The sequence below is a fragment of the Hyperolius riggenbachi genome, chromosome 1 (genome assembly GCF_040937935.1).
Source record: "Hyperolius riggenbachi isolate aHypRig1 chromosome 1, aHypRig1.pri, whole genome shotgun sequence".
NCBI lineage: Eukaryota > Metazoa > Chordata > Amphibia > Anura > Hyperoliidae > Hyperolius > Hyperolius riggenbachi.
In genome coordinates this window covers 417,198,252-417,225,585 of record NC_090646.1, presented here as the reverse complement: position 1 = coordinate 417,225,585, position 27,334 = coordinate 417,198,252, and the positions used below count along the sequence as shown (strand labels likewise).

At 43.1% G+C, this 27,334-nt stretch overlaps 1 protein-coding gene across 1 annotated transcript in view; it reads right to left on the bottom strand.

Annotated features, from left to right (window-relative positions):
- LOC137522071 (transmembrane channel-like protein 1) overlaps positions 1-27,334 on the bottom strand; it is an 87,664-nt gene that overhangs the window by 18,914 nt on the left and 41,416 nt on the right. Inside the window, exons 7-14 of the mRNA XM_068242113.1 lie at positions 24,196-24,302; positions 23,902-24,000; positions 23,069-23,211; positions 11,453-11,597; positions 10,988-11,182; positions 6,108-6,287; positions 3,334-3,486; positions 1,052-1,180 (exon numbers count right to left, since the gene is read on the bottom strand). Of these exons, the coding sequence (XP_068098214.1) occupies positions 1,052-1,180; positions 3,334-3,486; positions 6,108-6,287; positions 10,988-11,182; positions 11,453-11,597; positions 23,069-23,211; positions 23,902-24,000; positions 24,196-24,302 (1,151 nt within the window). The remainder of the gene's footprint in view (positions 1-1,051; positions 1,181-3,333; positions 3,487-6,107; positions 6,288-10,987; positions 11,183-11,452; positions 11,598-23,068; positions 23,212-23,901; positions 24,001-24,195; positions 24,303-27,334) is intronic.

Here is a 27,334-nt window from a genome sequence, read left to right as displayed (position 1 = left end):
CAAAACACACATCTGAGACAGTATTTCATAGCAGATCAGAGGTAAGGACATGGCTGGCTATTGGCCTAATCAGCCTTCTCCTTGCCAGAGTCTAGCAAACCAATTTAGCATTTCCTGCTCTCCTATTCAGACCAACAGGTAGCCGATCACCTGTATAGGCTTCAAAGTGGTCGGGCAACTGTCTGATAAAGTGTTTCCTAATTAGAGGCTAGGTAGACATTTCCTAATTGAATGTCTAGGATCCTGTGCCTATCCAACGTAATTGATCTATTCAGTGCAGACAATGGTAGCTTTCCTGCTGGACACTGAATGCAGATTTAATTTACATTTACATACAGAACTCACATAAGCAGCCAGGTGACCAATTCTACCCTGAAGCCAGCTGGCTTTTAGCAGACATACACATATGACACAGACAGAAAGGTGAAAATATGGCTTACACGAGATACAATATGGCTGCTATGTTCTGCATATTACCGTACATATCATCATCAACACATATAGCCTCACAGTTAGCAATTAGGTCTCTGTTTCTTTTCCCTTTTTTAAAACTTGCATGCATATATTGTTGCATTCTAGCTTGTAGAGTTATGAGCTTTACCTTGCAAGCATGTGAGATAAGTGCAATTAATGATTTGAGCACTTTTTTGTGTGCATACCCACATCCAATTTTGTTTGGCCAATTACCAATACTGTGTAGTATGTGGGCCAATAGATTTTGATTACTATGAACAGATTGTGTAGGTAAGTTTTCATACTACATAAAGGTGGCAAAATTGGCGAGTCCTCGGCCAATTAAAATTGGATGTGTGTACGCATCCTTTCACATTGGCTATTTTTGGGACTGGAATGTAAACTGACCTTTTTCCAATCCATTTTCCCTTTTTGTGCTGCCCATATTTACTGGCAGACTGCCAACAGCTAAAAATGTATTCATAATCAGTTTCTAAACTAATGATACTTCCTGCAGTTCTCCTTTAACATTTGTCGTAATTGTACATGTATAACACTTTTGTTTGTAAAAGTAAACTAGTTGTCATGTAATACATACCCATCCATACTCTAAGTCCCAGCACCAGCAGTAATTAAAGAAACGTACAAAAACTGCTTGTAGAAAGTCACCAGTGAGAATAGTAACATATGTAGTCATAATATCATTCACAGTAAGCCGGACAAACTCCTGGAATCACAAAAACAAAATGAAAAAAATATATAACGTTTTATTGCCAAGTAAGGAGTTGATGAAAATTTTACAGACCTAATTTTATTCACTGTTATTACCTTTTTTGCTGATACGGACACTTTTCTGGAAGCAACCTTTAACCTATGAGCTGAAGTTAGATCCCTCTGCCAATGGGAACCCGTTTCTTATTTAAAAGTGTACCAGAGATCATAAGGTACACAGAACTGATACTTATCCGGGGCTTCCTCCAGCCCCATAAACATGTGTGAGTCTGTCGCCCCATCCTCCTGCGGTCTGCCGTTCAGCCGCGATCAGCCCCGGTAATTGCTTCAGTTGCGTCAGTCTGTGTCTTCTGTGCATGCACGGGAGGTCCGCGGGTAAGTATCGGTTCTGTATACTTTATGATCTCTGGTTTCCTTTAAAGCTCATAGGAAAAGATGGACTATTTACTTTGTAATGTGGTGAGTCGTATTTATGTCGATATAAAACATTTGCACAGTTGAGCTGGATTTTGCATATTTATTTATGGACAAAATCTGTTGTGAACAGCTAAATATCTCTGCAAGATCTAGGGATGGTTTCCCAGGACAGATTTGGGAGAAAAAAGTAGCTTAGTGGAGCAGCTATCCAGAGCAACCAATCAGAATCTTTGCTTTTTTTAACAGCTGATACCTTTTTGGTTGTGTGGAATAACTGTTCCACTCTTACTCCAGTTTTCTTTGCACCCTTATTAATAAGTCAAAAAAACATACCGGTAAGTTAAAAAATGTAACATTTGCAGAATCGTTTCCGTGGTCAGCGCACCAGACGTGCGCTGACGCGGCGGAAATCCTCCACAAACGTGTAATTGGGAGAACCCAGCTTGGGTGAAATGCACCAGTAGAGGGCAATTCCCACCGGCAGATGGAACTGTGGAGTGCAGACGAGCCCTGCCTCGGCACTGCCACAGATGCCAGATGGGAATTGTACGAGCAGGATCAAGCAGGGATGAATAGCCCTCAAAGAGAAATAGCACAGGGACAGACAGAATGTGTGTTCACCAATCTAGTCGCCCCCCAGCGATGGTGAACACACATTGCGCAGTACAGCCCGGCGGACGTCCGATGACGTCAGCGCGCCGGCGTGGGACGCAGAAGTGCCAGGAAATGGAGCGCAGAAGAGCCCGACCTGGCAGCCGGCCTGGCCAGGTCGGGTCGGGCACCGGAGACCACCGGGAGCCTGCGGAGCGGCGGCGAGGGCACCTCCTGCCTGCCACGGGCTGGAGGAAGCCCGAGGTAAGTGGAAATTTATTTTTATTTTTTTAATCCCCTCCCTGAACCTTCCCTTTAAGGAATGGTCAAACAGTTGTCTGTCTGTGCAGACAGCTGAGCGGATCATTACAAAAAATAAATAAAAAAATAAACTCTCCTTAGTTAAGACCTATCCGTCTCAAGGCATTTCTCAACTGTTATTTTAAATGTATTACCTTGGCATTAGCATTATTATTGTAACTGCAGAGACAGCCATGAGCATAGTTCAGCCTAACCACTAGCAAAATTATTTCTAAAGGTGGACATACATCAGGCGACTTGGCGGCCAATCAACCATCCGATTTGATTAATATAATCGAATTGGATGGAAATCGGTGCCACCAAGTGCATGCCCGACTAACAAAGCGACCAATTTCAGGACAGAAATTGGTCGCATGGTCAATCGCGCATGCTGCAAGATGTCGGGACGAAGTTGGTTGATCAGTTGTACGGCGGCCGATTTTTAGCCGCTGCCGCTGCAATGTGTAAGTGTGCCCCCCGTGTGTGCACTTATACATTACCTGTCCGGTGTCAGCCTCCACAGAGTTTCCGTCTATCTCGCTGGGTTTTGCATACACTCATACACGCTAGTGACGCATAGCATCTGACATCAGACACTATGCGACGCTTTCGTGTACGTGTGTATGCAGCTGTTAAATACCCAGCAAGATGGACGGTCACTGCGCGGAGGCGGCTACAGGACAGGTAATGTATAAATGCACACACTGGGGGGGTAGGACATTTATACATTGTTAATCACTCAAAGGAACTTTTATTTGTGGAAGACATTGCATTGCTTTATGTCTGGTAAATATGCTCACAGCATTGACTGAGCAACTAGTAATTTCTATGCTCACTTACTTGGCCTACCATGGTCTCCCAGCATGGCCCCCTGGGAACATCTGATGGATCCACAGTGAAAGGAAGACCTGTGGCGTTGTCTGTAGTTGATCCATTGAAAAGACTTGCATACCACAGTGTCATGTTATGTTGCACAATTTTTTCTTCTTGACGCTTTGAAATGTAAAAAGTCATTAAGGTTAATATATAAGTAAGGTGAATTAATAAAGAGAGAATGTAAACTGAAGTATGTAAAATATGATAACATGAAAGCAATAGAGTTACTAATTTGTCAGTTCCCCACTTAAAGTGAACCTGATGTGAAAGTAATGTGGAGGCTGCCTTATTTATTCACTTTAAAGGACTTACGAGCCCAAATAAAAAAACAAAAGTTCTGTACCTGCATGATTTTTGAAGGCATGGAGGACGCCATCCGCGCCCTTCGTGCAGTTCCGCCGGGTCCCCGCTGGATAATCTCCCCGGAGGTTGCCACTGCTGCACAGTCCGCACAGACGCGAGAGAGCCTGCGCAGCTCTAGGGCCTCCCTCCCCGATCCACACTACAGGCTGTCTCCTGTAGCGTGGATCGGGGGGGAGGCCCTAGAGCTGCGCAGCCCCACTCACGTCTGTGCGGACTGCGCAGCCGCCACAACCCCCGGTGGCCATTTTTGAGGTGGCAGGAGAGCTCAACCCAGGCTGTGGGGTAGGGAGGCGGCCCGGGGGGGGATTAAGCAGCGGGGACCCAGCGGAACTGCACAGAGGGCGCGGATGGCGTCCTCCATGCCTTCAAAAATCATGCAGATACAGAACTTTTTTTTTTTAAATTTGGCCTCGTAAGTCCTTTAAAATAATACCATAGTTCAATAGTGCTCATCTCCTGGAATCAGTAGTGTCTGAGTCACAACCCTGAAACAAGCATTTGGCATTTCTAGCCAGACTTTAATCAGAGAATCTGATCTGTATGCTTGTTCGGGTCTTTGGATTAAAGTATTAGAGACACAGGATCAAGGGGACAGCCAGGCAACTTGCATTACTTAAAGAGATAATTGGTACTTTTTTAATTGCAGAGTGCTAAAAAGTTATTTGAAACAGAAGATGAACAATTATCTCCTAAAAGAGATAAAGTGAATTAAATAAGGGCCATCCATAAAAACAAAGAATTTAAAGAATATATATTCATTGATTAGAATATTTATGCTAAGCTAGTTTTTTTCTCATGTATGACTGATACTGATGAGTGAAATATGAATTGTGAGGAAAAGTTAAAAAACAAAAAATACATTCTGAAAAGTGTTCTACCACACCTACATTAGTAGTATGAAGATGTAGATTAATAAGTTGCAGGAAATGAATCTTATGAATATAGAAAACGTATTTTTCTTTTCTTTAGGCAATAACGCCAACTTGGTTCGAGTCTACTGACTCTTCTTCGGGTCTTGTGAACACTGATGCCAATCTAGACAAAAGTAATTCAAAATGTACAAAGGTAGCTATAATCAGACATCTGGGCTAATAAATCCAGGGATAAACCCACCAGGGGCGTATCTGAGTAATATAGCGCCTATGGCAAACACTGAACTTGCGCCCCCCTCCCACGAGTCAAAGCCCCCTTCCCCTCTAAAAACAGTATTTCTCGCATACATGTGTTATGGTTGCTTGTGTGCTTTGGCTCAGGATATTGCTGATGTTACTTTTTTTGGAGTTGCTCTTGTTATTCACTCTCTGACACTGTTTTCTAACACTAAGAAAGTGTGCCCTACATGCAGTTAAGCAGCCATGTTCCCCAAATAACATCATTAATCTGATCTGAGTGACAGGGAGGTATGGGGGCAGGCATGGCGGTGCAGCACTGGGGCAGGAATGGCGCCCATGGGGCTGTGGCGCCCGTGGCACAAGCCATGCCTGCACCCCTCTAGATACGCCTCTGAAACCCACCAAAGGTAGCAAACAAACATTAAAGCCTCACAGACTGGGAGGCTTAGACATTTCTTTGCTACATCTAGACTCGAAACAAGTTGGTGTAATGGTGTTGTCTCCTAAAGAACAACACAGTTTTACATATCTCAAAGTTATTAATAAAGCCTGTGTGCTTTTGTCCTATTTGTTGAAAATTGTAATTACTTGTCAATTGATCACATTGATTACCTCTGAACAGGATCATTTTTGTATATTTGTGTCTTCATTATAAAAAGAAAAGAAAAAAAAGGCTTTCCTATATTTATAAGATTGTTTTCCTGAAATTTTTTAATCTGCATCCTCATAGTAATACTGATGAGTGAACTAAAAATGGTTATTAGGTACAAATACTGCTGCAGTCCAACTTCCCAAACTGCAAAGATAAAGTTAAACTAAAAAATGAAAAAGTAACACAGGCTAGTAGAGATGGTACTATATGAACACATGTGTATCTCTTCATGATACATGTCACTTCAAGTACACTTTCGACTGCCAAAATAAAAAGTTGCTGGCCTAGTTACAACATGCTTGTGCAGTCTAAAACACCTAATTTTACACTAGTTTATTGTATTCCGGAATGTAAACGATACATGCTATAAAGTTATTTTGGCCAGTTAGAAGTGGCTTCCAGATGGGGAAGGCGGTCTACATGGATTTCTGTAGGAGTTCTAACAGTTCCCTGTAGAAGTCCATTATTTTGCCACATCCCTGACAGAATGAAATTGTTCAGATTTAATTCTGAATGTATTTTAAGCAGTTTAGTTTAAATTTAGAAAAATCAGTAACACTTCACTAATAGCTATAACTATGGTTTCCATGCAGCATTCCCTTTCATTGTACCTTGAGGTTTATTTCATCCATAAGAGCAATCAGAAATGTGTACAGGTTCCCCAGGAACAAAGCAAATATACGCCCAAGTTGCCACCTTAATGCTATACGTGGGTGATAATTTTCCAATCCACTGACAACATCAAACATTGTTGGGCAAAACATTCCTAACAGAGACATGACTGTATTCACCTATCAAAGCAACAAGGAAGCAAAAATATTGTTAAATTATAAACAGGTATGACAACAATGTAATAGCTGAAATCATTTGTTCTGTATTAATTGCATGTTTACTGCAACTAAATTACCATTATCCACACGGATTATTCTGAGTTAAGTGTTATTACATGTTTATTTTCTAATCAAGGTACATTTGTCACAAAAACAATGCAGAAGCTTTCTTGAAAATGTCAGTTTTCTGGCCAAAATGGTGATCACCAGACTATAATGCTTTGTAAGTAATTTGCCTGGAATAAATGTTCAGACTAGGTTTATTGAGACCTTAGTCTTCACATTTGTTGCTGGAAGTATTAAAGAAGAACTCAGCAACAGTAATGGTGTAGTTGGAAATTAATGTATTAGTGTCTTAGTCAAGGATGTTGTCAGATGTTCCCGGATTCCCTGGCTTAAAGTTGCCACTGGATGAACTCACCCCACAACTTATGTTTGTAGCTTAATGCAGGTTCAATAGGTCAATCACCTGAAGACTCACACAGGAGTCTATTGTCAAGTACCAGCCAAAGACTGCAAAGTACCAGTGCATGGCAACATTTCCAACAACTCCAAACAACTGAGATGCCGTGACTTCAACTGCTGAGGCTTAACAATGGCCATCGCTTCAGTGAGTATGCGGCTTATACTAAACCCTCTAATTCTCAGTCATTCGATCAGCATTTCAGCAAGACACCTATTACTACCTACTTTAAAAAGCATAAGTGTACCTTAATATTTGATGGAATACTATGATGTATGCTTACCATACTTCTAATCATCTTTCAAGATCTTTGAAAATTATAAGCTGCTTATGACTTCTCTCATTTTGTTTAACCACTTCGGTACCGTCAGCAGAGCAAGTGGACTGCAGTGACGGGAGAGTGATGGGATAAGTGGCAGCAGCGGGAGCATGGAGCGGGGTAATTGAAATCTATGGCCTGGCAGGGATAACAGGTCCCAAACGGCGTACACTCCAATTAGGAATGTCCAAAAGAGGTTAAATAAAAGAGAAAGTTCACACTTGTGTGAGCAGCTTTCCACAACTGATATTGTAAAAAAATAGAACAAAATCATGCACTGTCCAAATGAATTCTAAAAGCTGACAAAAAATTGTGTGACGTATAAACAAGCCAATGATTTGCATTGGCTGTCATTTTTAATGTATTTCACAATGCAAAAAAATGCATGCCAATGTTCTAAGTGTAATGCCTGCCAAAGTATTTTTAAAAATGTAGATAGTGTTTGTATTTATAGAACAGAATAATAGGCTTATTTAGTAAATAAGTGGCAAGTAGCCACCACACTCTTTGGAAATATTCAAATCACTTTAAAGGCAGGAGCTTCTGCAAAAGGTACATATTAAGGATTTATAATGCACCAGTGAACAGAACTACTAGTGATGCATAATACTGAGTGCAGGTCTCTCCACCAGTAGAGCAGACCCAGAGCCAGGGTGAGGGAGGGGCAGAAATGTACACAAATATAAATAAAGACTGTGAGTGGCCAGCAGCTCTGTCCAGTAAGAGCTATTCAGCCTTTCCTATTCATAATTTGTACCTTAAATAAAGTGGTATGTATGAAGCCCCAGACCTGGACCACTTTTGCACATTTTGTCAATCAAGAAAAAGCTCTGCTATAAACTAATTTAAAATAATGTTTTGTTTTTAACAGTTTCACAAATCAATAGAATGGCCCATATGCAATTAACTTTTCTCATGAGTTTTCTCCTAGGTGATATTTCCACAGCTTATTAAGAAAATACCTTTTAAACCACCAGCAAGCAAGAAAATAATTAAAACAGTTTTGACAGTACTTTTCCATCTACTTGTTGGTACTTTTTCAATTGCAAAATGCTGAAAAGTTATTCTAAATAAATGATAAAAATTATCTCTGAGGAGAAAACTCAGGAGAAAACATTAATTGCATATGGGCCAATGTGTGTAAATAGAATATTTCAGAATGCTGGTTATCAGAATGCTGGTTATCAGTTTGATGTTGACTGTCATTGTCAGACTCACGTGCTACGTGTTAGTTCCAACAAGGCAAGAAAGTATAGGATCAGCTTCAACGCAGGTGTATTAGTTGTCTTTTAACTAGTATTATGCTATTGGCGCTTTATTCATACTAGTATTTTAATAGTCAACAGTTTCTTAAATCACAAGTCCGGGGGAGTGAGGGGTATTCTAGCTTACTCAATGTGGATTGGCATTAGAATCTCATGGGTCTTTATCAACTCTCTTGATTTTCCACTCTGCCTGATAGGTGGTGTGCAAAAAACAGCAGTAGATAAAACTTTTTTTGTAGTGATGTTGAGCTATCAAGCTGCCATAAAAATTGTCTTGATCGCTATGTGTTCTTGTTTTTCAATATACACATAGAGTGTTGCAGTTTTCTAGGCTCCTTGTGGCTCAACTTTTTCAAGGCTTCTAGAGTGTATTCCAGCAACTTCAACAGTTTGTCCTTACTTTCCCTTGCTCCCAAAGTATGACCAGATGTGGCTCACTTGTACAATCAATATACAGACTAATCTAAACAAATCCATGTCCATGGACAATAAGAACACAGCTTACACAGTAAAAAAAGTTAGTTAAAAAACCAAAAGACCACATGCATGAAAAGTACAAAATCAGCTTTATTTAAAGGACGTATCCCAAATATAAAAACAAAACACATCAGCAGCGATACTGGGAGGGGAAATGTACAGAGTGACAATAATATAAGTATACAATAACAGAATGCCAGTGGCAGGGATGTACCAAGTTCAAAACAGATCACTGCATGGATCAAAGACTGACTGCCCAAATCTATTCTCAATCACCTAAAATACTACTAACACAAAAAACATGTATCATAAACAGTCAGTAGTATGGATAAATACTGTTCTCACCCTTCCACAGCACTGCCCCTCTCAGTCACAGCCGATGAATAGACCTCACATGTATCGCACCCTTGCTGGTGCTTCTTCGGAGATAGTAGTATTTTAGGAGATTGAGATTTGGGCAGTCAGTTTTTGATCCATGCAGTGATCTATTTTGAACTTGGTACATCCCCTGCCACTGGCATTCTGTTATTGTATACTTATATTAGTGTCACTCTGTACATTTCCCCTCCCAGTATCGCTGTTGATTTGTTTTGTTTTTATATTTGGGATACGTCCTGTAAATAAAACTGATTTTGTACTATTCATGCACAGTATGTGGTCTTTTGGTTTTTTAACCACAGATGTGGCTCACTTTTCTATTTCTTCCCATAATGTAAAACTTCATTTGCAGAACTTTGCAGATACAATCACACTGCGAATGTACTCTGACCACTAACGGGGCTGGGATTGCATTGTGACTGCTTTTCATCATACTTTGGCCAAAGGATAACTGTACTGTGGCAACTCAGTTTATTCAATGACAAGATTGGACTGTGACTACACTTTGACCACTAATAGACCTGTTGCTCAACTGTGGTCACATTTTGACCACTGATAGCAAAGAAGCTTCACTATAGTGATGAGCACAAATTTTGCATAATCGTAATTTCATATCTTAACTCCCAATTACGATGCAAATTTAGCGGTTAATAGCAAAATCCTTATGAACGCTAGTGTCACCAGAATTGCTACCTATGTTAAGGGGAACAGTGGGAATATGTAAAAAAAACAAAAACAAAAAAACAATTTTTCAAAAAGACCTTGTAGTTTTTGATAAAAACAATTTTAAAAATGCAAAGGAAAAATGTTTTTTTCTGAATTAAAAACTACAAGGTCTTTTAGAAAAATACTGAAAAACATTTAGAAATATATTTTGTCTTGTTCCCACCCTTTCCCTTAATATACGATAGGTAGCAATTTTGGTGATGATAGCATGTATGGGGACTTTGCTGTTAACCGCATTAGTCAGCACGAAACTACCTGAAAATTTTGCTAAATTCCAAATTGGTTTACACGGAATCAGTTGAATGTCCAATTCATGATTACGTACGGACATACAGTAATTGTGAAAATGTATGCAAAATTTTGCGTAATCGTAATTAGCACATTACGATCATCACTACTTCACTGTACATTTGGTCACTGACAGGCCAGGAACTGCATGTTACCTACACTGTGACCTCTGATATGATTGGAACTGTGTCTGGACCACTTGCCTGATCTTTAAACATAGCTACCATGTCTTCCACAAGGCTACATAGTACTGCAAGAGTTTGACTTCTCCAATTCCCACTCCTCAGTCTTCTATCCAATCTCTGATATTGAACACTCATTGAATGGTTGGCTGAGGGAGGTGGAGTAAAATGGCCATGAGCCTGGAAGGACAAGCAGAATGGGGAGCTAATAGTGGGGCAGGCAGGCTGGGACTCTAGGTCCCAAGCTGTCCCTTGGCTTGCTAATGAGTATTTTATTTGACCTCCCGAGTACGCTCTATATCTCTGTTGTTGTAGTTTATTTCAATAATATTAACCCCATGGGCATCTTTGGACTAAGCAGAGAGAGAACCTTTCCCAAATGAGGTCACAGGAGCAAAAATCTAAAAGATTTTAAACCATCCTTTCCACGCTGTGCAAAACTAAAATACAATTTTGACAGTAACTACATGTTATAATAACTAAATGCTTTTGACTGCACTAGGTGTTCATTTCTCAGGATGTTAAATTGCTGCCTGTGACAATTTTGCCTTAAAGATACTAACTTCATTCCGTTCCCACCAACCATAGTTTTCCAGACCTTCCAAAGCAAATTGCTGGGATCTTCGCACAACAAAATAAATGAGATACCCACTTCCTGCTAGGGTGCATAAGACAAGGAAGTTTGCAAGAACTCGAAGAAAACGGACTAAGTGAATATTTTCTTCTTTCCTGTTTTCCTGTTCTTCCAAAATGGATTCCTGTTAGTTTTAAGTGACAGAAAGAAACATGATTATTGATGAATTGAATTTGCTGCTAACAAAATGACCTTTTGATACTAGGATAACATGAAATACAGTTAGGCCATTTAATTTTCGGCATTTTTTTTTTACTTTTCAAAGTTTGTAAAAAAATATAAAAAAAATAGTAATATAAATCAAGCATGCAATAAATAATTAAAAAAAATAAACATGGGAGAATCATCTGTGGAAGTCAAACAATTTAACAAGGTACAATAATATTTTTCTTACTTTAAAGCTTGTGGTAATGGATGCAAATTTATTGTCAGCTGTTTCTGGGTTACCAATCAAGAAATCCCAGCTTGTGTACATTTTCCAGCTAAAATTAAAGCTATTGTCATCTCCTCCTCCATCATCATTTGCATTCTTGGCCATCCTGTAGGGTGCAGGGAAAGCAAATCTCATCAGATTAATCAAACAGTAGGAGACTCTTTAAAATGATCATGTATGAGATGCTTTTAAAATCAAGTCTACTCTAAAACATTGGTGGGAGACCCCATCTCATAAGACATAGGCCAAATTGAAACAAGATATCCTGGAACTTGACCACAAGAACTACATTTCCGCCATATTATTAGGGTATACCCACATTTAAACTATAATTTATCCCGGGATTCAGGCAACACTTAAAGCATGGGAATACATGACTAAATATCCCCCTGACAGGAAGAATGCCTCAACACCCAAACTGAACCTATCGGTCCTTTCATACTTTATTCCTCATCTTGATCTCCGTAAATGGTTTGAAGCAGGTATACACACACTAAACCAACTACAGGATCTTCTCAAAAAATTAGCATATTGTGATAAAGTTCATGATTTTCTGTAATGTACTGATAAACATTAGACTTTCATATATTTTAGATTCAAATACACACAACTGAAGTAGTTGATGCCTTTTATTGTTTTAATATTGATGATTTTGGCATACAGCTCATGAAAACCCAAATTTCCTAGCTCAAAAAATTAGCATATTTCACCCGACCAATAAAAGAAAAGTGTTTTTAAAACAAAAAAAAGTCAACCTTCAAATAATTATGTTCAGTTATGCACTCAATACTTGGTCGAGAATCCTTTTGCAGAAATGACTGCTTCAACGTGGCGTGGCATGGAGGCAATCAGCCTGTGGCACTGCTCAGGTGTTATGTAGGCCCAGGATGCTTCGATAGCAGCCTTAAGCTCATTCAAAGTGTTGGCTCTTGTGTCTCTCAACTTTCTCTTCACAATATCCCACAGATTCTCTATGGGGTTCAGGTCAGGAGAGTTGGCAGGCCAATTGAGTACAGTAATACCATGGTCAGTAAACCATTTACCAGTGGTTTTGGCACTGTGAGCAGGTGCCAGGTCATGCTGAAAAATAAAATCTTCATCTCCATAAAGCTTTTCAGCAGATGGAAGCATTACGTGCTCCAAAATCTCCTGATAGCTAGCTGCATTGACCCTGCCCTTGATAAAACAAAGTGGACCAACACCAGCAGCTGACATGGCACCCCAGACCATCACTGACTGTGGGTACTTGACACTGGACTTCAGGCATTTTGGCATTTCCCTCTCCCCAGTCTTCCTCCAGACTCTGGCACCTTGATTTCCGACTGACATGTAAAAGTTGCTTTCATCTGAAAAAATTACTTTGCACCACTGAGCAATAGTCCAGTGATGCTTCTCTGTAGCCCAGGTCAGGCACTTCTGCCGCTGTTTCTGGTTCAAAAGTGGGTTCATGCTTCTATCTGCTGAAAAGCTTTATGGAGATTAAGATTTCATCTTTCAGCACGACCTGGCACCTGCTCACAGTGCCAAAACCACTGGTAAATGGTTTACTGACCATGGTATTACTGTGCTCAATTGGCCTGCCAACTCTCCTAACCTGAACCCCATTGAGAATCTGTGGCATATTGTGAAGAGAGAGTTGAGAGACGCAAGACCCAACACTCTGGATGAGCTTAAGGCCGCTATTGAAGCATCCTGGGCCTCCATAACACCTGAGCAGTGCCACAGGCTGATTGCCTCCATGCCATGCCGCGTTGAAGCAGTCATTTCTGCAAAAGGATTCTCGACCAAGTATTGAGTGCATAACTGAACATAATTATTTGAAGGTTGACTTTTTTTGTTTTAAAAACACTTTTCTTTTATTGGTCGGGTGAAATATGCTAATTTTTTGAGATAGGAAATTTGGGTTTTCATGAGCTGTATGCCAAAATCATCAATTTTAAAACAATAAAAGACTTGAACGACTTAAGTTGTGTGTATTTGAATCTAAAATATATGAAAGTTTAATGTTTATCAGTACATTACAGAAAATAATGAACTTTATCACAATATTCTAATTTTTTGAGAAGATCCTGTATATGGAAATAACAACATTAAATCCTTCAGTAATCTAAATCAAGAGTTCCACCTCCCCCCTAACCAGTTATACACATACCACAAGATATATCATTTAATTAAATAAAGAAACTTAAAAATACCTCAATTATCCTCTTCTGTATTAAATATGCTCAACTACAAGGGTAATTTTAAGGGAGGAATCGCAGTATTGTATGACAGACTAGTGGCTTGCCCATCTTCCCCTCTAATAAGGTACGCCCAAAGTTGGTCCCAAGACTTACAATTAACAATTTCGGTTGAACAATTAGTTTCCTCAGGTTGCACCACTCTTACATTTTCAAAATGCAATGCACACTGGGAAACAATGAGAAAAGTACTATATAGGTGGTATATTACCCCTAGGAGGGTTGCATCCTTTGCTAAGGATACTTCCCCGCTCTGCTGGAAATGTGGCACAGCAATAGGAACCTATTACCACATGTTTTGGGAATGCCCTATAGTCACCAAACTTTGGCAAAAAGTTGATAGACTAATTAACACTTTAATAGACCAGCAATTTCAGTTAACCCCTCAACTGGCACTATTATTGCTCGACATAGATAAACTACCAGTCCCAATGCAGCCTATAGTTTGCCATACGTTGCTAGCGGCTCTCCACTTGATAACTTCAAACTGGAAATCTAGTGAAGACTTTGACCTTTCCTATCTATTGGCTCTAGTCAATAAAAATATAAATATGGAGATCAAGATTAGGAATAGGCTTGCCATTAGTGTTGGGCGAACAGTGTTCGCCACTGTTCGGGTTCTGCAGAACATCACCCTGTTCGGGTGATGTTCGAGTTCGGCCGAACACCTGATGGTGCTCGGCCAAACCGTTCGGCCACATGGCCGAACTAAGAGCGCATGGCCGAACGTTCCCCGAACGTTCGGCTAGCGCTGTGATTGGCCAAACGGGTCACGTGGTTCGGACCCGAACGCGCTCTGATTGGCCGAACGGTCACGTGGTTCGGGTAAATAAATACCCGAACCACGTCATATCTCCGCCATTTCTCTGTGGGTTTAGCTTTGGGTAGGCAGGCAGGGTAGTTCGCTCTCCAGCCACGCTAGCCAGGGTCCCCCCCAGTCATTGTGTGTCGCTGCTGGGAACAGTAGTACACCGCTCGCTCAGCCACACTATATATAGCATTGTTTACTGCCACTGTGTACCTCGCTCAGCCACACTATATATAGCATTGTTTACTGCCACTCTGTGTACACGGCTCAGCCAGACTATATAGCATTGTGTGTACTGCCACTGTGTACCTCGCTCAGCCAGACTATATAGCATTGTTTACTGCCACTCTGTGTACACCGCTCAGCCAGACTATATAGCATTGTGTGTACTGCCACTGTGTACCTCGCTCAGCCAGACTATATAGCATTGTTTACTGCCACTCTGTGTACACCGCTCAGCCAGACTATATAGCATTGTGTGTACTGCCACTCTGTGTACACCGCTCAGCCAGACTATATAGCATTGTTTACTGCCACTCTGTGTACACGGCTCAGCCAGACTATATAGCATTGTGTGTACTGCCACTCTGTGTACACCGCTCAGCCAGACTATATAGCATTGTTTACTGCCACTCTGTGTACACCGCTCAGCCAGACTATATAGCATTGTGTGTACTGCCACTCTGTGTACACCGCTCAGCCAGACTATATAGCATTGTGTGTACTGCCACTCTGTGTACACCGCTCAGCCAGACTATATAGCATTGTTTACTTCCACTCTGTGTACACCGCTCAGCCAGACTATATAGCATTGTGTGTACTGCCACTCTGTGTACACCGCTCAGCCAGACTATATAGCATTGTTTACTGCCACTCTGTGTACACCGCTCAGCAAGACTATATAGCATTGTGTGTACTGCCACTCTGAGTACACCGCTCAGCCAGACTATATAGCATTGTGTGTACTGCCACTCTGTGTACACCGCTCAGCCAGACTATATAGCATTGTGTGTACTGCCACTCTGTGTACACCGCTCAGCCAGACTATATAGCATTGTGTGTACTGCCACTCTGTGTACACCGCTCAGCCAGACTATATAGCATTGTGTGTACTGCCACTCTGTGTACACCGCTCAGCCAGACTATATAGCATTGTTTACTGCCACTCTGTGTACACGGCTCAGCCACACTATATAGCATTGTTTACTGCCACTCTGTGTACACCGCTCGGCCAGACTATATAGCATTGTGTGTACTGCCACTCTGTGTACACGGCTCAGCCACACTATATAGCATTGTGTGTACTGCCACTCTGTGTACACCGCTCAGCCACACTATTAAGCATTGTGTGTACTGCCACTCTGTGTACACCGCTCAGCCACACTATATAGCATTGTGTGTACTGCCACTCTGTGTACACCGCTCAGCCAGACTATATAGCATTGTTTACTGCCACTCTGTGTACACGGCTCAGCCACACTATATAGCATTGTTTACTGCCACTCTGTGTACACGGCTCAGCCACACTATATAGCATTGTGTGTACTGCCACTCTGTGTACACCGCTCAGCCAGACTATATAGCATTGTGTGTACTGCCACTCTGTGTACACCGCTCAGCCAGACTATATAGCATTGTTTACTGCCACTCTGTGTACACGGCTCAGCCACACTATATAGCATTGTTTACTGCCACTCTGTGTACACGGCTCAGCCACACTATATAGCATTGTGTGTACTGCCACTCTGTGTACACCGCTCAGCCAGACTAAATAGCATTGTGTGTACTGCCACTCTGTGTACACCGCTCAGCCAGACTATATAGCATTGTTTACTGCCACTCTGTGTACACCGCTCAGCCAGACTATATAGCATTGTGTGTACTGCCACTCTGTGTACACGGCTCAGCCACACTATATAGCATTGTGTGTACTGCCACTCTGTGTACACCGCTCAGCCACACTATTAAGCATTGTGTGTACTGCCACTCTGTGTACACCGCTCAGCCACACTATATAGCATTGTGTGTACTGCCACTCTGTGTACACCGCTCAGCCAGACTATATAGCATTGTTTACTGCCACTCTGTGTACACGGCTCAGCCACACTATATAGCATTGTTTACTGCCACTCTGTGTACACGGCTCAGCCACACTATATAGCATTGTGTGTACTGCCACTCTGTGTACACCGCTCAGCCAGACTATATAGCATTGTGTGTACTGCCACTCTGTGTACACCGCTCAGCCAGACTATATAGCATTGTTTACTGCCACTCTGTGTACACGGCTCAGCCACACTATATAGCATTGTTTACTGCCACTCTGTGTACACGGCTCAGCCACACTATATAGCATTGTGTGTACTGCCACTCTGTGTACACCGCTCAGCCAGACTAAATAGCATTGTGTGTACTGCCACTCTGTGTACACCGCTCAGCCAGACTATATAGCATTGTTTACTGCCACTCTGTGTCTGCTGGAAACAGTAGTACACCGCTCACCCGCCACTTTATAGCATTGTGCTCTGTGTCGCTGCTGGCAATAGTGGTACATTGCTCACCCACCACTGTATAGCATTTCTGTACTGCCACTGTACTGCTGCCAGTCAGCGTGTACTTTAAGGATAAGTGAAATGAGGAAGAAATCTGGTGAAAGAGGGAGGGGCAAGGGAAGAGGTGTTTCCCCTGACGGTTCACGTACAGGCCACAGGGGAGCACCCAAGAAAACCCACTCAATACCGCCCATGTTGTCCAGGATAACAACCCTCACAGATCCAAAAGAACAGGACCAGATAATTACTTGGATGACCTCTCAAGCGTCCAGCAGTGGGTTAAGCAGCACCAGCACATCACGCACGAGGTCCGAGTCCTCAGCCAGTTACAAGAAGCCAGTGGGCACAAAGCTGACACCACGCACACAACTGCCAGATAACTAGTCCCATGAATTACCTCAGGACACAATGGGGTATTCGCAGGAGCTATTCCCAGGCCAACAAACTTCCACCTTTGAAAGGTCAATGGAGGAACAGCCAGAAATGTTGTGCCCGGATTCACAACCATTAACTGTGGGAAATGCACCGGGCACTGAAATACAAGGCGAGTCCGAGGACTTTGAAACCCAAATCCCAGAGCAAGTTGGGCAGGAGGGGTTGTAATTGCAGGAGGTCGGCCGAGAAGCTCTGGAAGATGACGTTGGAGTGAGCTGCGCAGAGGTTGTTCTGGGGAGCTCTACTCCACGGCGGCGGCCCCCCACAATGACATATGATGAGTTTGAGGAGATGGAAGAGGAGGGTATGGACAATGTGGACAGAGACCCAGATTTTGTTTGTGAACGAGAACATCGCCGTCGTAGCAGCAGCACAGATGAGTCTGTTGAAGAACCCACTGCTGCACGAGTTCGCCTTGTGCCACAAGGTAGGCGGCGCGCAATTTCAGGCACCACAAGCGTGGAAGTTCAAGTGAGAGGCAAAAGAGGAGCAAACAGAAATCGCCAGCAAGGCAGGTGCTCCAAAGTCTGGGCTTTCTTTGAAGACTGCACTGAGGATGTTACCATGGCGATTTGCAAGGTGTGCAAGACCCGCCTAAGCAGGGGGAAAAGTATTAACAACCTCTCCACCACCAGCATGAGCCGCCACATGCTATCCAAACATCCCACTCTTTGGGCAAACGCGGCAGGACAGGGTACCAGCAACACTGCCTCCCTTGGGTTCACCAGACTCACCACCAGACCCGCCTCAGCAGCAGCAGTAGCCCAGCCATTGCGTGGTTCACAACATTCACAAACATCAGACGACGCTGACACTGTCACTTTCCGGAGTAGTGCTCTTGAGGTCTCCCACTGTTCATCAAACACAACAACCAACAGCCCTTCCGTGTGCAGCGCTACGGTTCAGTTGTCTGTGTCGGAGATGTTTGAGCGCAAGAGGAAATTGCCAGCAAATGACCCCCGGGCCGTGGCAGTAACAGCCAGCATAGCCAAGCTTCTGGCCTGCGAAATGCTGCCATATCGAGTGGTGGAGACAAACAGCTTCAAGGGCATGATGTCAGTGGCCATCCTACGTTACGTGGTTCCCAGCCGCTACCACTTTGCGCGCTCTGCAGTGCCTGAGTTGCATGAGCACGTGGTCAGCAAAATAACCCGAAGCTTGAAGAATGCCGTTGCCTGCAAGGTTCACCTCACCACTGACACCTGGACGAGTGCGTTTGGCCAGGGTCGATACATCTCCCTTACCGCGCACTGGGTGAACCTTGTGGAGCCTGGCAGCGATTCCTCACCTACTACGGCGCGGGTGTTGCTCACGCCGCAAACAGCTGCACCGCCGTCCCTCCCACTGGATAACAACAGCAGCACCTACCTCTCTGACTCCTTCTCCTCCAACGCATCTCAAAGCTGTACCTCATCCGGAAACGCTAACCCAGCACCAGCAGCAGTAGGATCGTGGAAGCAGTGCAGCACAGCTGTTGGCATGCGTCAGCAAGCGTTGCTGAAGCTGATCTGCCTTGGGGATAAGCAGCACACAGGGGAGGAAATTTGGAGGGGAATAAAGGAACAGACGGATTTGTGGCTGGCACCGCTGGACCTGAAACCGGGCATGGTTGTGTGTGATAATGGGAGTAATCTCATTCGCGCTTTAAGGTTGGCTAAGCTGACACACATCCCTTGCCTGGCGCACGTGATGAACCTAGTAGTTCAGCGGTTCCTGAGGACATACCCAGGCGTGGCCGATCTTCTGTTGAAGGTGCGACGAGTGGCCAAACATTGCAGAAATTCCAGTACTGCTTCGGGGGCACTCGCCAAGATGCAGGAGCGCTTCAATCTCCCCCACCATTGCTTGCTGTGTGATGTCCCTACGTGCTGGAATTCTACGCTGCACATGCTAGCCCGCTTTTGCGAGCAGAAGAGTGCAGTGGTCCAGTACATGACGGCGCAGTACCGAGGCACATCCGGACAGCTGCCAAGCTTCTGTGGATCCGATTGGGCCAACATGTTGGACCTCTGCCAAGTCCTCCAAAATTTTGAGCAATCCACGTTGCTTGTGAGCAGTGACAACTCTTCAGTCAGCATTACCATACCACTGCTGTGTTTACTGAAGAGGTCAATGTTGAAAATCAAGGAAACAGCTGTCATGATGCAACTGGGGGAATCTGAAGGAGAAAACGATCAGCGTGATGGTACCAACATCAGGCCATCCGCCTCAGGAAACGCTGGCCCCAGCAGCTATGACGAAGAAGAGGAGGAGGAACAGCTGGAGTTGGAGCAGGAATTTCCTGCCACCACTGACGAGGGCCAGAGCGGTGCACGTTGGACTTCCACAATTCAGCGCGAATGGTCAGCAGAAGCAGACCAGGAGGAAGGTGACGACTATGATGCATCACAACAACTATCACAACGCTCACAAGAGGATAATGAGGATTCTGGTAGGACTCTGGCACACATGGCTCAATTCATGCTAGACTGCATTGAACGCGACCCACGCATTGTGCGCATTCTGGACAACACCAATTACTGGGTTTATACCCTTCTGGATCCACGGTACAAACACAATGTTCCAAAACTGCTTGAAGAAAGAGTCAGACAGGTCAAAATGGAAGAATACCAGCAGGCCCTTGTGGAGACTTTAGAGAGGAGATTGACATCCTCCCCCTCCTCTAGCCAGTTGTACGCCGACAGACTGACTTCCGCAAACCCAGGACGACCAGGAGGGCAGCAAACAACGCAAGCCGCAGCTAGTGCCCAAAAGGGAATGGTATCGGCAGTGTCCTTGGAGTGGGAAAATTTTCTGACACCCATGCAGCAGCAGCCCACTGAACAGCAAGCGTGCAGATCCACCTCCAACACCGATCGCCTGGAGAAGATGGTCAAGGACTACATGTCAGATGACGTAGCTGTGTCGAACAATCCATCTGCACCCTTCAACTATTGGGTATCGAAGCTAGACACCTGGCACGAACTGGCAATGTACGCAATAGAGGTGCTGGCTTGCCCGGCAGCCAGCGTTATGTCGGAACGCTGTTTCAGTGCTGCCGGAGGCATCGTCACAGATCGGCGTATCCGCCTCTCCACAGAAAATGCAGACCGTCTGACTCAAATTAAAATGAATCAATCCTGGATTGACTTCCATTATGTTCGGAGTTCGGCGCGAACACCCGAACATCGCGGCGATGTTCGGCGAACGTTCGCGAACCCGAACATCTAGGTGTTCGCCCAACACTACTTGCCATTAATAGTAAATACTTTATTCTGCCTGAAAATTGGACCTCTGCTTATGCTGCTTACACAGCTTAACAACAAATAGGAAGAAAAAAAAAAAAGTGGGTCTAAACTACTATACCTCCTCATTTGGATACCTATCATAAGAGTATATCTGATGTTAACTATAACCACATTGTTTAGTTATTGACAGTTTGTTTCCCCCTTATCCTAGAGGGTTTAAACCTTTTTCAGTGTTCATATTCAGCTACATATCTGCTCATATTAGACGAGCTTCGTTTAGGAAGAGTTTTTCGAGAGGTTCCGAGTTACACCTCTCACCTGCCAACCTCTTATATGATACTCTCAGTCATGATTGCAGTAACTGCTGTCCAGGGATCCTCTCCTAGGTCCAACTGACAGGACAGCATTGGTTAGTTTTCCTTTTCTACCAATTCTCTGTCAGCCTATAATAGGTTATGAGTGACAGTGATGGGTAGGATAATAATCCTCTGAATAGACTTAGTACTGATAAGCATTGAGACTTGGTTGGTCTGCCTTTACCTGTACAACAATCACATATTGTTATATATTTTAATTGCAATGCTTTGTATGTTCTACACTTTCTGCTGTATCTGATGATCGGTTATTTTTGAATTGTTACCGCATTGTACTCTTTACCTTTTCAAAAATGCAATAAAATTGGATTATAATGAAAAAAAAAATCAAGTACTCTTGACTGAATCTAGCACAAGTGCAGATGCTGACCCCTCTAATGCTAGGTACACACTATGAGATTTTCTGACCGATTTACTGTCAGATCGATTATTTCCAACATGTTCGATTTGCTTTCCAATCGATTTCCGAGCATTTTCCGATCGACTTCCTATTAAAGTGAACGGAAATCGATCGGAAAGCAAATCGAACATGTTGGAAATAATCGATCTCACAGTAAATAGGGCAGAAAATCTCATAGTGTGTACCCAGCATAACAATCCACCATCAATGCTCCACACTGTGTTGTGAATTTACCACTTGAAGGACTTACGAGGCGAATTTTAGAAAAAATGTTAGTTACCTTATTGCAATATCAGACCTCAGGGCAGACGATCAGTGCTTCCCCTGTCAGTTTTAGGCACTCTGTTATCTAAATCCAGGATTCATTACAGGCCCCGACCCTCTGCAGGGTCGCCTGAACTGATGAGATAAGAATTGCCGCTTTAAACAGCAATGTGAGTTACACTCGTGGCCGCCACATAGCGGCTCCCTCCCCCGCTGTGAGCCGCTGCTAGGAGGGAGCCGCTGCTAGGAGGGAGCCGCTGCTATAGTAGGCATCCCTGCCGGTATCATCCATTCACACGCCGCGGCCTCCCTTCCCCCACCCGCCGAGCAGCCAGCACATCTACACCCTTTTGCGGAGGAATTCTGGACATGCGGTCACTGAAGAAGAGCCGCTGGCTCATATTGAGCAGAGAGTCACTGAGGAGCCGCTGGTGAGCCGGCTCACGTACGAGCGGAGTGCGGATAACAAAGAACCGCTGGCTCCCTCCTAGCAGCGGCTCACAGCGGGGGAGGGAGCCGCTATGTGGCGGCCACGAGTGTAACTCACATTGCTGTTTAAAGCGGCAATTCTTATCTCATCAGTTCAGGCGACCCTGCAGAGGGTCGGGGCCTGTAATGAATCCTGGATTTAGATAACAGAGCGCCTGAAACTGACAGGGGAAGCACTGATCGTCTGCCCTGAGGTCTGATATTGCAATAAGGTACCTAACATTTTTTCTAAAATTCGCCTCGTAAGTCCTTTAAAAGTGTTAGAAGTGGAGCGATTTCATGGAAAACGATTTTGGGCCCTGTTTCTCTTATTAAACTGCTCTGAAAATTCTGCATGCAGGGCGATTCCAATTTTGCCACATTTTTTTGCTGGGGATAGTGTGCAGAAAAAAAAAATGTTATAGTTGAGATAACAAAAATTAAGAAAATGCATGAGACAAGTGAATCTAGCCCAATGAGAGATAATTAGTGAGCTAATTATAGATAATTAGTGACAGATGAGGAGGGCTATTTAATGTGTTAAGAGAGGTGAGGACAGATTAATCAGATAATACAGATAGGAGATATACTAAATGAGATAAGACAGGTAAGGAGAGATTGTTCAGGAGATAAGTCAGATAAGGAGATATGTGAGATAAAGTTACCGGTATTATCTTGGTCACCATGATATCAATTTGGGACCTTTGTTCTGTTTTGTTTTCTTCACCTACATACATTATGGGAAAGCCCTATGCTTTTTTATTACCTTTGGGAAAAAACACAGTAAAAAGAAAATAAAAGCAACTTACGTTCTGATAACAACCATGAAGCTGTATGCGATGGTGCCAATTCCAACAAGCAAGTAAGAAAGAGGAAGCCTAAACTGCAGCCAACCAATGGTTCTTTGACTGTTGTAGTAGCCATAGAAGAGAACTGAATATTGGGCAAATCCCTGGAGCACAAATATAAGACTTAGACACAGCAGAAATAGAAGGGCACACAAATGTGAAGAAACATTTAAAAGTTATAGTGTATCTAACCCTATAGTATCTTATTCATAGCTATTGAGTATTGGCTAGTGGATGTGGTAATCATCACATGGGTGTTATACTGTTATTCTTTACCTTTCAGAAGCTGATAAAGTATCTTCAGACTATAAGGCTGGTTTTACACCTGGCCTGTCGCGCTGCACTGCAATACACAAAGGGGTTGTTTCACTAAAGAAAATAGCGCAAATAACCTGAGGTTATTCACACTATTTCCTTTAGTGAAACAACCCCTTTGTATAAGTGCTATAAGCAATGCAATTTCAATAAAAAACATTCCCATAAAATGTGTTTTTTGAAGTCTGTTGCGAATCTCCCTCAAAAGACATCTAGCTGCAGATTTTTGTACCACACATCCATTTCCGAATGTAATGATTGTCAATAACGCAAGACAGGTGAAAATGCGCCTAAACATTTGCATAAAATAAGGTGACAATTCATATATGGAAAAACGCAAGTCGAATGTAATATCCTTGTGGAAATGGGCGCTTAGGCTGTAGGCAAGACATCTCTGTGCATACTTTACACAGATTCTCCAAATTTAGTTTTGTGTTTATAGAAATGGGAAAAAATTGTAATACAGAAATGTTTCTTACACTGAAATCCCACAATGTGGCAAAATTCATAGCTGAGGCTTGTTCTGCTCTCGGAACAGTTTTCCTTGAAATTGACCCATATGGCTTGCCCATTAATGCCTACAAAATAACAAGTGTACATAAACATATACTAAGATTAAATTTCTGGGTATTGAGTAAATTGTGTTAGAATAAAGACTCTAATTTCAAACAAAATAAAATATAGCTAATAACAAACAAGATAGAGGCAGACTACAGTAAAGACTCAAGATTTTTAATTGAATTAAAACAATATCTCGATAGAAAGTTGTTTACCTCCGGTACCATGACTAGGCCAAACGTCAATCCAAAGAGTATCATATTGATTCCATACATCCAACGGAGAAATATAAAATAGGATGCAACAGAAGAGCCGAAGTGACCTGGAGATGGAATAATGGTTGCAAATATTTTTTTTCTTTTCAATCAAGAACAATATCAACATGTCAGTATGCACATCCACTTCAAGCAAAACAAATAGTGTTGGCAACAAGAATCTCAGCGCTTGGGCGGTTTACCCAATTTGGTGCTGATCAGGTAGGGACTGTGTTTTAAAGGGTTAACTAAAGTTAGAGTCAGTTTGAGGGTTTGGTAGTGCTAGGTGTATCTAATGCTATTGTTACAGTTATAATTTTTCTATTAAATGTGACATTCTTACTTTTACTGCTGCTATGTCAGGATTGATGTAGTTACCTCTGCAGCGGGGAGCGGTGCGGCCGCCGCTCCCGCGTCTGACGTCACCGCGGATCTCGCCGTGTCATCTCAGGCATTCCCTTCCGGTAGAACAGGTCTCTCCAGAGTGCATCAAAGCAGGGCAGTGCACGCGCGCACCAGGAGACAGGACCTTTATGCTTTGAGGAGGCGGCTCAGCTGACCTGTCGGTCAGCTGACAGCAATGGTCTGGCTCTCGCCGCCGATTGGCTGTAGTCCACAGGGCGGAACTTTTGGAATGTGCTGTTGTGTTTAAGGCCTGAGCGATCAGTGCCTCATTGTCTGCTGTTGCTGATACTTTGCGGTTAAGCTCTCAGACCTTAGTCAGTTCCCAGTGTGTTTGATCCGGCAGGACCCCGGGGATTCACACATAGCAAGGAATACTATTGATAGCTGTAAAAGTAATATTCATTATTGTATTGTTTATCTGTGTATGACTCTTTGCCTGTTACTCTTGACTCCTCCCTCTGCCTCTTGATTCTGTACTTTACCTATCTGATTGTTGCCGACCTCGGCCCGACCTCGACTCTGATATTGCCTCCTGATTTAGTACCTTCGCTCATCTGACCTGTTGCCGACCTTTTGCCTGGTTCTCACTACGCCTTTGCCTGCCTCCTGACCGACCTGTTACCGATATTGCCTGTACGACCACTCTACCTAGTGATAGTCCCTACAGCCAAGGGCTATCACATAGCAGTACTCCTGTGTTACTGTGCACTAAAAAACACGTGTGATCAGACTCTGAATAAAGTACTGACTATCGTGCTGTTAAGAGCTGTTACAGATCATTACATGTTATCTCTATGCGGACCTGCACTTCACACACAATTTTACCTGGTAAAAGAAAAGGTGATGGTGTGTATCTCCTCATCTCCTTTATATCTATATGAGTCCCTTCTCTCCCCACCCCCTCTCTTATCCTATCTTCACTTAAAAGGTACATGCCAATGGTGCAACAACCAGGGAAAATACACTGCAGCTGCTGGGGGTCCCAGATGGTGGGTGGAGCTGTCTATTTACATTGTACAGTGCTGCGATCTACCGCAATGCTGTATTGGGGACAGCCATGACACTCGGCTGTACCCTGGAGAGGCTCAGAGAGCAATCGGCTCTCATAGGCTGATGCCTATGAGAGCTGATCGCTGGGATTGGCTGTCAGGAGGAGGGAAATAAATAAAAAAAAATAGGGAAATGTATTTACAAAAATATATAAACAAATAAATAAAAAGTAAATAAACATTGTAGGAGTGATAAGAGCCCACCAACAGAAATCTCTGTTGGTGGGCAGAAAAGGGGGGGATTCACTTGTGTGTACAGTTGTATGGCTCTGCAGCAAGCTTTTAAAGCTGTAGAGCACTAAATTGTAAAAATTAGTCTGGTCACTAGAGGAGTGTAAGCCCATGGTCCTGAACTGGTTAAACCCAATAAGTTGCTATGATCTATTCACAAATCACACAAAATAAACTGTGATTTTCTCACCCCCGGGGTCCGTATTCCACTTATGGTCTTGAAATCCTAACCCCCTATCTGAAATCAGGCCTCTGTCTGAAATCGGGTGCAAAGGATGCTGGGGGATTCATGTCATGACTCCACCCCCATGTCCTGCTCCCAGCAGCCAACACTCACTATGAAAAAGAGATGTAATCTAATCCAGGCAGGCAGACAGACAGAAATAAGAATTATAGTAATGGGTAGGATGGAGGTGCCCAATGTGCGTTCTATTTTAGTAATTTAAAATATAAATAAAAATAATAAATAATAAAAAAGAGAGGTAATCACTTACCTTTCTAGAAGATATATACACCAGTTCAACTGGAAAAAGTTTTTATTTAAAAAGCAAACTGACAATGCGTTTCACAAGTCATGGCCTGCTTCCTCAGGTCAATACAAAATGCATTGATAGCATAGGGGATAGAGTGCAGGCGCCTCTCTTTATCTATCCATTAGAGGCGCTTACAGACTACCCCCTATGCTATCAAGGCATTTTATATTGACCTAAGGAAATGGTCCATAACACCATTGGGCTCCCGGTCTCTCCATACTTCTCAGCTAGGTATTCTTGGCCCATACAAGAATCAACAAAGAGAAAAAAAACCTATAAGAATGATAGCAAACAGGCATGATCTGACAGGCTTCAGCTGTTCTGCAGTGTCTCCTCTCTTCTACACACTGTGAAAAGAGATGTAATTTGATCTAGCAGACGGGGGCAGGGAGGAAGGGTTGAGAAGGGCACCAGGCTGGAGGGGAGGACACAATGCTGAAGGTGTACTTGTAAATTTTTTTTGAATGGAGGTATTCTTTAATCATCTTGTTCCAGTGCCAGGTCTGCTCTTCTTCACTTGGGAAACTAATGAAGGTAGTAGTTAGGACTCGTTTATAGTGGTAAGATTACAGTAAAGCTAAGGGTCAGGTCAGGATTAAGGTTAGTGATTGACATTTGTAAGGGCTAGAATTAGGGCTAATGTTCTGTAGGGGTTAAGGTTATTGTTAAAGAAGCACTAAATACACCATCATCCCCTTTCACTATGAGAAGAAGTGAGAGGAAGATTTAAGTGGCATATCATATGACAACATAATGCACAGTGATGGCAACCATCAGACATGGATGCTTCTGCTGAATCCATATCTGGCAACACTGTGAAATCAGGACCAAATGAGGGCTTTCTTTCTGTTACTATGTAACCACAAAGTAAGGATCACTGTG